Source organism: Poecilia formosa, unplaced genomic scaffold (assembly GCF_000485575.1).
Source record: "Poecilia formosa unplaced genomic scaffold, Poecilia_formosa-5.1.2 Scaffold267, whole genome shotgun sequence".
NCBI lineage: Eukaryota > Metazoa > Chordata > Actinopteri > Cyprinodontiformes > Poeciliidae > Poecilia > Poecilia formosa.
Window position 1 is genome coordinate 301,830 of NW_006800206.1, and position 12,862 is coordinate 314,691.

At 38.8% G+C, this 12,862-nt stretch overlaps 1 protein-coding gene across 1 annotated transcript in view; it reads left to right on the plus strand.

Annotated features, from left to right (window-relative positions):
- fgf4 (fibroblast growth factor 4) overlaps positions 1–9,560 on the plus strand; it is a 30,369-nt gene extending 20,809 nt beyond the window's left edge. Inside the window, exon 3 of the mRNA XM_007570733.2 lies at positions 5,431–9,560. Coding sequence (XP_007570795.1) covers positions 5,431–5,607 — 177 coding nt within the window. The 3' untranslated portion in view covers positions 5,608–9,560. The remainder of the gene's footprint in view (positions 1–5,430) is intronic.
- The last annotated feature ends 3,302 nt before the right edge of the window (positions 9,561–12,862 follow it).

Genomic DNA, 12,862 nt, shown 5'->3' on the forward strand with positions numbered 1-12,862 from the left:
CAGAAAATGTTTGGAAACCACTGGGGGGGTGCATATGAAAAAGTTTGGGAACCACTGGGCTAAGCAATGTAACGCGATCCTCTGCAGCAAGTGATGGCAAAGCGGGGCGCGTCATCACGACTTTACACAAGTGTGTCTTTACCTCCGCTGAAGAGCCTCCGCCGAACCCCTGAGACCGACTCATCGAATCCCTGGGGTTCGATCGAACCTAGGTTAAGAACCTGTAGACTCCAGAGGTTCTTGAAGCTCTGATTTCAGCTGCAGCCTCAAAGCTCCCCAAAACTCTTGAAAAGTCATGATTACCTATATTGCCAGTACCTGTTTTCTACCAAACCTTTTCTCTTATAACATGATTGGATAGTGAACTCGGAGTTGTCAGTCTTGTGACTGACAACTGTAAAGTCTGCAGTCTTTCATGTGACTGTGTTGCCTATAAAACAGGTATAACAGATGAAAAGACTAAAATGTCAAAGGATGCTACTACTGCAAGTGGAGGGCATGTTGGTGAGTTTCGTGTTTGTAGTTGCCTGATTCACATGAACAATTAAACCCGGAAATGGAAAGGATGAAAGTTAATTTGAGTATGACAACAAAATTATGGTTATGGTTCTGTAACTATGAAACTATGAGACATTTTTGTTCGAGCTGCATCTTTACAATGATGTCCAAAAAGCAGGCATGCAAAATAAAATTCACATTGAAAAAAATACACAAATAATTTATGTAATTAAAAGAAATTATGTGAAATAATAATAATAAAAAAAAACATTATAAACATCCTTCAAGGCATCAAGGCATGGTCAGGTTGGTGCTAAGAATTTTAGCCCAGGATTTTGGGCCAAGGGAGATACAGAAAAAAGACGAGCTGTGAGTCTCTTGCCGTTTTAATTTTGCAGGGTGCATGAAGTAACTCAATGTTTTTGTGAACCAGGATAGTTTTCTGGGGCAATCTTTCCCTTCCTGTTGTTTCTACTGTAGGAACCTGGGATCAAAGACCAAACAGACAGACAAACAGGTAAAAATGTTCCCCAGAAAACAGCTTCTGAGGCAGAAGGACTTTTTGGATTATTACTGAACTCATAGTAGAGCGTTGTTAGAGGATGCTGAGCAGCTGCACAGTGTTTTGCTTCAAGGCAAAGCAAGATGAGGCAATTCAATTATAGCACAATTTAAGCAACAATGTAATACAAAGTAGATTACATGATTAAAAGGACAAGTAAATAACAAACGCAGTGTTTCAGCTGTTTTCCAGTTTTCTGGAAGTTTGTTCCAGATTTGTGGAGCATAAATATTGAATGTATCTTTTCCATGCTTGGTTCTGGTTCTGGGGATGCAGAGTTAATCAGAACCAGAAGACCTGAGAGATCTGGAAGTTTGATACAACAACAATAGGTCTTTAATGTATTGTGGTGCTAACAAAAATATTTTAAAATCTGTCTTCTGAGCTCCAGGGAGTCATTGTAAGGACTTTAGAACTGTGGTAATGTGTTTTATTTCCTTGTTTTAGGGAGAACGTCTGGAAATGTTCTTCAGGTGATAGAAGGCCGAATGGGTTCATTGTTGTCTGGTGACATTGTGATGTAGAGCTGTGTATCATCAGCATAGTTATGGCATCTTATTACTGGTAATGAGCTGAACTTGAGAGCATGTAAATATTCAATAAGACGGCCTTCCAAAATGGAACCTTGTCAAACCCTGAATATGAATGCTTTGTATCTCTGATGAGTTACCAGTTGTTACCTAGTGACACAAAGATGTTCCTGTTCTTTAGGTGAGCCTCTAATTAACAGTCATGGTCAGTTAATTAGAGGCTCACTCTGCTTCACTCTGCTTAATGGTTGGACATGATGAGAAGGTCAGTAGAAATCAACCCAGATGCCAGGAATAGAATCCTGGAGCTGCTCCAAGTCTGGTTCATCCAGCTGCTCACAGGTGGAGTTCACCTGTTCAGTACTAGTCATGATGGGAAAGTCCAACCATCATAACGTTCAGGACGTAGACGCTTCTGGTCTGAAATGTGTGAATCAATCCCAGAACAAAAGCTAAAGATCTTGTGAAGATGCTACTGAAGTCAGTGAGACAGAGACATTATCCACAAAGAAACATGTTCTGTAACAACATGGGCTGAAAGGCCAGAGAGCAGGAGGCCATTACTGCAAATGAAGCACAAGAAAAACAGATTGCAGTTTGCAAATCTGGTACACATAGACATGTCCTGTTCATTTATGGAGACATGTCCTGTGATCTGATCAAACTAAACTGGAACTATTTGGACATGATGACCGTAGTGTCATGACTGCTTGGTTGTTTTGCTGCTTGAGGAACTGGTCCACTTTATTAAATATATGGCATCATGAGGAAAGAACATTATGTGAAAAATATTGTAGCAACATCTAAAGATGTCAACCAGGAAGTTAAAGATTTAGTCCAAATGGGTTCCAGACTAACTTTGACCCTCAGGAGCCAAAAGGGATATAAAATGTCTTCAGGATAACAAAGTCAATGCTCTGGCCATCACAGAGCCCTGATCCCAGTCCTAGGCAGAATTTGTGTGTGTGAGCAAGGTGGCCTATAAACCTAACCCAGTTCCACCGGTTCTGTCAGAAGGAATGGACCAGAACTCCAGCAAACTACTGGGAGAAGCTTCTGGAAGGAAACCCAGATGGGTTGGCCCAAATCATCCAGTTCAGAAGATAACTTGCCCCAATACTAAGCAAATGTATGTAAACGTCTGAGCATAGAAAATGTTATTTTCAGGTTTTAAACCTGAATTGAACCACAAGTCAAGTCATAACAACCATAACAGATTTCATGCTTTCAAATGTTTTCTATTTTGTATTGAAATGATCAGAATTTTAAAAATCCATAGTTAATTGTTTTACTATGACTATGGGTAGAAATATAATAACAAACATGTCATAAGTTTATATGTTCGTGTTGGAAGTACAGATGTTGCCATTTCCTCTGTCAGACAGACATCACAGAATCACTGAGAGCTAATTGGCTAATGCTAACATGCAAACATAAGAACCAAATACCAAGTGAAGGCTCAAGCTCCAACCTTTAAAACTATGAAATTACATTGAGGGGTTTTATGCTGCCTTATTTTAATTTTTTATTTTGTTATTAGTGGGAGATGGAGCAAAGAGGGGCAGAAAAGCTGCAACGCTGAATTCCTCTCTGACCATCCTGAGGTTGCTTACTCTAAATTCATGTATGATATGATGAGGTTTTATGGGATTTTCTGTCTGGAATCTGAATGTTGGTGAGTGAAATCGGTTTGTGTGTGGTGTGTCGCTCCTCCCGTGTGGCTGGACACGACACACATGGTACGATCAAACCGGATTTTTTATCACTCAGGTTTTGAAAATCGGCCAACAATTCTAAAATTGTGTCATGTGATCTAAGCTTAAGTAAATTAAAAAAACAATATAGTTAATGTGCTTGAACTCAAAATGAACTTAGTTACAAACAGTCAAAATAAAGAGCTTTTCTGTCAAAATTCCAGTTTTCTATTTTAATAAAGATATTTTAATATGGAATGTCAGCAGATGTTTTGGTAAATAACCCAAGTGGAATCGTTCTTTAATTATTTCTTGAGTGTGAAGCCAACTTTAGCTCTGTATTCCCCCATTTATCCAGTTCCATTCTATAAATAAACTAAATTATAAAGCAATATTTAGCACAGATGGTTTTAATTTAGACATCCTTAGGGGTTAGTAGACTGTTTTGGTGATTTAATATATCTTCCATGTCCAAAGTTCTCAACAAAAATATTCAGGCCCACGGTTCTAAGAATGGTGGCATTTCTGGTTTGTTATACTACCGAGTTCAGCAGCCCTCCCTGCCCGTAATGCAGGGAGCCCTCATACTACTACCCTGCATATCGCTTTGCTTCACTTTTGGCAAGACACACAGTGCAAAACTGAAGCCTGCAAAGAAAGGCAGTGTGGTTTGAAAGGCAGGATTGTCATTCACATGAGCAGTTTTGTGTAGTTGCATTCACTTCAAATTATAATTATTAAAAAATGTGCCTGTGTGAAGATGCTAATACATGTGTTTGAATAAGTTTAGCTCCAAATGTACTGGACTGAGAAAATGTTAGAGTAGGACTGTTATATTTTGTGAGTTCTAAAATGGAATGTGTGTATCTGTACTGAAGAATCCATGAAGGTGTAACAGTAGTTTTGTCTATGTTTGAGAAATACTCAAGTAGTTTTTTCTGACACAGGTATGTGGATCTGTTTGCAACCATTTCTTTTAGATCATTTGGGGAAAAACTGTAAGAGTAAGATTTTTTTTTAAGTCCGACTCAAAAGAATAAAATGTGTGTACTTGTACTAATTTGAAGATGATTAAAAACTCCTATAGGTTTTTCATCTCTGACTTCAACTTCAAAGTTACAAGGCACAAATACCTTTGCACCAAAAATACCTCCATAGGTCCGCCTGCTAAACATTTGGCATTCTTAAGGAGAAAATATCACTGCAGCAAAGGCACTAAAACAGGTTCTACCAGAAGTACATTCTTTACAACAAACTACAGTTTCTGTATATCTGTTCCACTGTTCAGAAACTAAGGAATCACATTCATTTCGGATATTCCATATCCTTGGAACTTTTTCACATGTTGCTGCATGCAAAAACATCTAGTGAAGTATATGAGGCAACAATGAGACAAAATTAATCATTCAAAACTCTATGTGAGGTTGAATACTAATAATGCACTTCATCTCACTAGTATGTGTTGTTCTATGATGATCTATCACATAAAATCCCAATAAATATGTTAAAGTTTGGTGTTGTCGTGTTGCAAAATGTGAAAAAGTTCAAGGTGGATTAATGCTTTTGCAAGGCACTGCATTCAAAGTGATAGTTGTTATTTTACATCATCTGCCTTTAAGTGAACACTTAGACAAAACCAGAAGCTCCAGTCAAACACCTGCTCCAGCTTTTAAAGAGTTTACACCTGCTGAATGAAACAAGCTAGTCAAAGACAAAACCACAGATTCATTCAAGGATCTCATCGTCTTCGTCCAGTTTCATAATACTGAAAGTTTTGGTACTGTTAGAGTTAGAGTTATTAAAGATAACAGTTAAATATGAATTAATACCTAAATTTAATTGCATGGTGGTGAATGCAGGTCAAGAAGCTATTGTTCCTCAAACTGGGGACAAAAAGCACAACACACTCAGAATCCAGTGTTCTGCTTCACTTACACCATTCATCATTTCACAATCGGATTTTTTGTGTAAAATGGGGCTGAATGCACAATAATAACCCTGCAGTCAAAAATAACACAATTGTTTGATAGAAATCACTGCGAACAATGCAGATTTGAAATTCCCCTACAAAAATTTCCTGACATCATTGTTTTATTTCTGTCTTTAAACAATTAACATTTTCAAAAGAATCTCTTTTCTCTTGCAGTTACACTACAGCAACGAGTGCAAGTTCAGAGAGAAGCTCCTTGCCAACAACTATAATGCCTATGAATCGGCCGCCTACCCAAGGATGTTCTTGGGCCTGAGTAAGAATGGCAAAACAAAAAGAGGAAACAGAGTGTCACCAGCGATGACAGTGACACATTTCTTGCCAAGAATCTAGTGAGCTGATAAATCTACTTCAAGACAATATGGGAGGGAGCCAATCAGGAGAGGGCCGTGGGGAGGGGGGAGGTTTTCTCCAAGCTGTGATGCACTTTCACTCCAAGCCTTTTGTAAGTGTATCATATTTGATATTTTACTTTGTACATATTCAGTTTTTTATTAATGTTTAACATCTGTTTTGTATTTTTATAGGAGTGGGTGTCTTTTCACTGAGGGACAGTCAATATTCTAGAAATTTTATTTATGTTTTCATTTCTTATTTATCAGACATTTGCTGCTACTGAATGAAACCCTGTCTTTCAATGTATTCTTTGCACAGATGGAAAAATGATTACCTTTTTTTTTCTTTTTTCTTTTATTTTACCTTTATTTAACCAGGAAAGTCCCAGTGAGATTAAAAACCTCTTTTTCGAGGGAGTTCTGGTTAAGAGGCAGTAAAGTAACTAATGTACTCTGCTGTATGGCATTAGTTACACAATGCCATGGCATTAGTTAGCCAATGCCATACAAATAATTACTAAACAGTCACAATTTAAGGAAGTCATCTCTAGATCTCTCAGTCTTGATGTAAAGGTTTCAGTTAAAGAAGTTCTGTTAATTTCCAGTTTTTGTTGTTTTTTTAAACGCCCATTTCTGTTTGGGGAAATAGATCAGTGATCTTGACTACCTGATATCTCAGCAGGTTTATATGTATGACATTGTTCAATTGGGATTGGTTTGAATCAGAATCTTCTCAGAACTGAAATAAGATGTGTGTCTTCGTGTGAGAATGTGGCGCTTATTGCCCAACACTTCAAACCTTATGCTTCTCCATTTCACCTGAGGAAGACCTGGAGGTGTTCTGGAGACATTGCCTTTAACTTAGAGCTTAGATGGATTCATGTGCCAGCATCAGAGACAAGTCCTCTTACTTACAGTTCATTCTCTTTTCTTTAGCCTGATAGCATCAGAAAGACAACTCCATCCTGGTGACACATACCTACAGCGATTCCTCTTTTTGAGAGTTTTACTCTAATATAGCACCTGCACTGTTACTGACTATAACTGAATTAGTTAAGCTCATAATGCTAACCAAATAATCAGCATTATTTTTCTCACTTTAAAAACTCTACTGTCCCATGCAGACATATCTTAGTATCAATGTAGTATATTTGTTTTTAGTTTTTGCTGCAGTAATTTTACAGAAACTTACAGTTTATTTGGGCCCTGCTGTCAGCAGAGCCTCTGACTAGATATGATGTGGAAGCATCAAACAAACCAGGCCTTTGAATCTTGTAAAAAACAGAGCTGCACCACTCAGAGCCAGGAAGAGGGGCTTAGTGCTGTTAATCAAGCTTATGTCTATGCTGCTAAATGTGCTAATGGCAGAAAAACAACTTTCCGTTAAAGGAAATCTGTTTAGCTGATGTGTTTGGTGGCCATGCTAACTAGCCTGAGAATTCATGACAGGCTCCATTGTGGTGAAGCAGCTATAGTACAGCAGAAAGCAAAGGCGAGGGTGTGAGCAGCGAGCACACAAGACTTATTGACAGCACTAACCTCCTCCTTCTGGCTGTGATTGGTTGTTTCTGACCTAGCGTATTTCTGCAGATGGCTGTAGCATCACAGGGAGAAGCAGAGCAGCTTGATTTTTTTCACAGATTATTTGTCTCATTTTAACTGGCCTTAAAATGACTGACACCATGTCAGTGTCACCATGTCACTGACATGGTTTCATAAGTTTCTTGTAAGGAAACTTAGAGCACACTAGAGGGAGATTGAAATATCATAAATCAGGAGCTGGATCAACTTTTTACTGTGATGTAATGACATGACTCTCTCTGAGAGGGGAACAGCATTAAAGCTCTGAAAGTGGAAAAGTGTTCTGTCCAGCATAGCACCAGCACTATAGGCTCAAGTTGGGCGAAAAGGAGCATGTGTGGCTCTGGAGCCTAATTGAAATAGTATCGTGTTACTGAGAGAGAGGGACAGAGAAGAAAGAGGGAAATGGACAAGAGAGGAGGAGGGGAGAGTTAACCCCACAGTCTCCACTGTGTCTGTTTATAGCACTGCCAGAGGGGTGAACTCTGAACTTTTCTGCCGTCAGTCTTAGTCAGAGCCCTGTGTCCAACAGTAGGGAGAGGAATCCTCTTTGACATGATTTAAGTGGAAAATTTGGGAGTTTATAGGCAAGGTCAAAGAGCTGAAATGCAACAGTCAAGTAATAGCCTTGACCTGGGATAAGACTATTCTTATTTCAAGCAATGCATTATTGTCAGGCAGCTGTCAAACAGGAAAAATTGCTCTGTATCATTAGAACAACTTTGCCGACTGGAAAAATCTGCAAACTTGGTTTGTGTTGTTCATAACTTTCCATAAGAGCATGTCATACAAAAGGAATGATTTATAAATATGAAGTTCATTAAGAACTTATAATTGTCTTTTCCATCCTAATACCTCTATCATATAAATATAGACACGCACACGTACACACACAGAGCATTGTTGGTAGCACTCTGTTAATGAAGGAAAAGCCCACAGTGGTTACTAAAATAACTTGAAATTGACAAAAGTAATAGTTAATAAAAATGTTCTAAGAATTAACCAGTGAAATCAGACATTCCTTTTGAAATGCAATTCAACAAATGAAACAGACCAGAATAAAACTGATTTTACCTGTAACTTAATATTTTGTTGCTCAATCTTTTGAGGCAATCACTGCAATCAAACCATTTCTGTAACTATCAGTGAGACTTATGCACCTGACCACAGGTATCCTGGTCCACTCCTCATGGACAAACCGCCCCAGCTGCGGAAAGGGAAAGCCTTCTCCAGATGTTTCAGCTCCACAGATGTTCAACAGAATTTAGATCAGGGCTTATAAAAGGCCAGTTCAGTATAGTCCAATGTTTTGCTCTGGGCCATTCTTAGTCAGCTGTGTGTTTTGGGTCATTATCCTGTTGGAAGACCCATGAGCAAGCTTTCTAACACTAGGCACCACATTTCTCTCCAGAATGCCTTGATAATCTTGAGATTTCCTCAAACCTGCACAGACTCAAGTCAAAGTAGCCCCAGAGCATAACACAGCCTCCTCCATGTTTCCCCAGAGTTCTTTTCTTGGCAAAGAGCTGATGAGCCAGTTCCAGTTTTCTTCTGCTTACTGAGGACATTCTACCAGAAACTTTGTAACTTGTCAACATGAATTGGGGGAAATTCCAGTCTCACTTTTTATGCTCGCTTTTCTTTTTGGTCGTCTCCCATGAAGTCCACTTTGATTCTAACAATTATGGATTTGACACTGATGTACCTTGACCTTGGAGTTGACCTTTGATTTCTTTGGAGGTTGTTCTGGGCTCCTTGGTTGCCGTCATTATCCTTCTCATCAATTTGTCATAAATGTTCCTCCAGATTTCAGTAAATTTTAATTTTTATCACTTTTGTCAGTTACAAGTTTTTCATGGAGGACTGTGGGTTTTTATGGTCATTAACAGAGGTGTGCATATATCTATATTTGTATATATCTATAGATGGATAGATAGGGAGGCTATAATTATAACATAAATTACTATGTAGTTAATAAAAAAAGCTCTTCGTTCCAAAGGAATGTGAAATTCAATTTGATAGTTTGAAAAAAATGAGTACAAAATGAGTATTTGTTCAGTACAAACATCACACTATTTACAGTCAGTGACAATAAAACTTCCAAACAGCAGAAATCTTCAGAAACATGCTACTGATTTTTACCCCCACTTCACACCTGCTCAGCAGTTTAACTCTGACTGCTCCTCTGGTGGCTCTGAGGTGTAACAGCAGAGGGTTCATTTCTGTAACTATGCTTACATAACAAACGAAAGGCATTGAAGACATTCTCAGAAAGAAGAGTTTTTGACAAAACACAACCCATCATAATCAATTAATTTAGTTTGATTAATATAATATATCAGATATATGTTATAATATGTTAATATACTCAATATATTTGAGTATATTGAACATTAATGTTATATTATAACATTAATATGATATAATATATTTAATATACTTAAATACCTAAGCAATTTCCCCATGGGGATCAATAAAGTCTATTCTATTCTATTCTATTCTATTCTATTCTATTCTATTCTATTAAATTATATAAAGGAGTTGGAAAGAAGCACATTAACATTAACTAACATCACATTTACATTGAAGCAAAGATATCTGTTTTCCCATTTACTACCTGAAGGACTGAAAATCTACAGCTTTATCTATAAGACGTCTTCAAGTAATTGTTATAAAAATTCTCCTCATTAATCAGCTATATGTACTAACTGTCCTCATTGTTAGAACACATTCACTAATATATATTATTTATGAGATACAAGCAGTTTCCCAGTTTTGGAACAAGATATTTCCACTTGTGCTTGTAAACTTTGGATTTTACTAAACCAACACTTCATCCCAGTCTTTGCTTTAGCTTCCAGTGTGAGCTGCTGTCCTGACCTACTTCTGCTTACTGTACATTTGCGTCGTCTACCCTCCCTCCTTCTAGCATTTGTCTCTGTCTCTCTGAGTCCTAGAGGTTTACTGCAGGCCGGGCCGGCTCTGGTGGCGATGTTGTCCTAGTTGTGCCTTGTCACGTTCCGGCTATCTTTACCCCGCGACATGCTTTTAGAAAAAATAATCATGCAAGAAATATTTACAGACAGCTGTTGAACCATATATTCTAGACTCTGTAACTCAATGTTTTTCTGTATATATTTTGAAAGTGAAGGTGCTAAAAAGGGCTGGCAGTTTGAAATGAACAGAGCTGGTTTGGAATGGATGTCTGAAAGTTTAGGGTTCTTGATTTGCTCGACTTTGTGTGATCAAGGTTTTCAGTCCATTTTTAATAACAGCAGTTGCAGTGAGGTTGTAGATAGGTAGTATCTTATTTTCTCTATTTTTTGTGTCTTTTTTTGGGAAAGACATTTGGAACCTCCATTTCAACATTCCATAATAATGGTGCTAATAGTAGCACCCTGCTCTTGTTAGGGACGACGGTGCTTTCCCTTCTGCTTTTAGTAGCTAGTAGTGATAATAAATTAGCAGAGCATCCAGCCACACTGCATGCACACGCTAGCTATTCAGGTGCAAATAGCTTAAACAAATCTGATGCAAACTGTTTCTGTAGTGACTTAAGGCCAATCCTGCAAACCGCTGTGGAAATCCAGAGTGATCTGAACTCTGCAGGCTAACTGTGAAACATAAGTTCAGCTTTCAAAACAAGTGCTAAAGTTACAGTATGCAGCTCCTGAAACACCTCCTGCTACAGCAGAGTATTCAAGGACATATGCTATGTACAAACAGCATTTGTACACATATGCTGTGTCTGGTGCTCAGAGCTGGGCTTGCTGCTCAGCAGTATCCCTGCTTTGCATGACGTGCAGCATGTTTACCTGTCTGCCCTCCAGTGACCCTGGGCCAGCCCTTTATCCCACCTGATCATTTGGTTATCCAGCTGCAGCCCCAGCACTGTAGACCAGCTCCTTAATCTACAGCCTGCAAATGGCAAAGCCCACCTTTGCAAAAAGAGCCACAGGCTCCACTGAGTGTGGCTAGTAGCATGAGGCTGACAGAGTCACTTCAGCCACATCACATCATTTCAGCCACATCACATCATTTCTGCCCTACCAAGAGGTTTATGAGTAGAAACTCATAAATCCAGACATCTGAATCTTCCATCTGAAAAGTCTCTGGTCAAAAATAAAATCTTATTTTGAATTTAACTGTAGTGAAATAATATGTTAAAATGAATAAACTAGCCAAACCATAGCCATAGAGAAACAAGGAAGCAACTTTTTACATAAAAAATTAGAGCGACTTAGTAGAAAAGAATTACAATTATATTCTAATTTTATGAATCCTTGAAAGTGAACCTTTTTATCTGGTGATTCATCAGGAGTGAAGAGTAGTAAAATGGCTGAATTTCTCTTTCCACATTGTTTTTTCACATTTGTGAACTATTTAATGTTATGTAGCCTACTGTATGATTTTCAAATTTCATTCAGGGAAAGTGATAAAAACTGATTCTTAATCTCAAGTGGTCTTACAGCAATTTTGTATCTTCTATTTGTATTCTATAAGTTGTCCTGTAGTTTTATACAGGTCTCTAAATGTACCTATTTGTGTGCTGTGCACATGGCTAACGCACACCTCAAGGGTTGCTGATAATTAAAACATATTTCTCCTAATAGTTTGTGTCATTGTTTCTTGTATCTTGTTCAGAATGTTGGACTGAGTTGTCATCCTTAAGTTGCTGCACAAATGTACTCATTTTGTAAACGATGAAGAGAATTTCAAATTAAGACTTACTGTTTCAAATGTGGCTGCCAGTAAGTGTCACATGCAGATTGCCAGTGTTTATGCCATAATTTTATGTATGAACCCACAGCCAAATCATGATTGGTGTTCAAAGGTGGAGGCTGCAATTACTGGTCTAGAAAGAAATGTCCAGGAGCTTTTACAGGGACTTTCTTCTTCTAGGGTTTCTCAAGCCCAAGCTAGGCCCTCAGTTATGCGGCCACTCCCTCTTGCTGTCACCCCCACAGTTAACGTTAACAACGAACCTAAGATTCCCCCCCAGAGCATTTTGATGGGGATCCTGAACAGTGCAGACCTTTTCTAACCCAGTGTTCTCTGCTTTTTGAACTCCAGCCCTCTGCCTTCCCTTCTGAACGGGCCAAGGTGGCCTATACAATCCTCTACTATCTGGTAAGGCAAAGCAGTGGGGAACGTCTGAATGGGAGAATGATGCTGACAGCTGTGACTCATTTTTAGAGTTTTCTGATGAGCTGAAGAGGGTTTTTGATCCAATCCATCCTGCCAGGAGACTGTTTTCTCTCAAACAGGGCTCTCGACCTGTTACTGACTACATCATCAGTTTCCATGCTTTGAAGTCCAGTTGCCTTTGGAATAATGAAAGCCCTATCAAATAATGAAGCCCTATTTGACGTTTTTTTTTACCAGGGGCCTGTCAGATGATATCAAGGATGAGATTGCTACCCATGACCCTCCCAAGACCCTCGAGGCCTTAGAAAGGCTTGCCTCGCGGATTGATCAACATCTTCGTGAAAGAAAGAGGGAGAGGTCTTCATCTAATTATCAAAGAAGGATCTCAACTGTCCAGGTCAGTCCATGCAGCATGCCACAAGCCTCCACGCCCCCCACCTGTTAGCGCTGAAGAGTCCATGCAGTTGGGTAGGACCAGGCTCTCTGCTGAAGAGAGCGAGAGGAGGTTCAGAAATCGCCTGTGT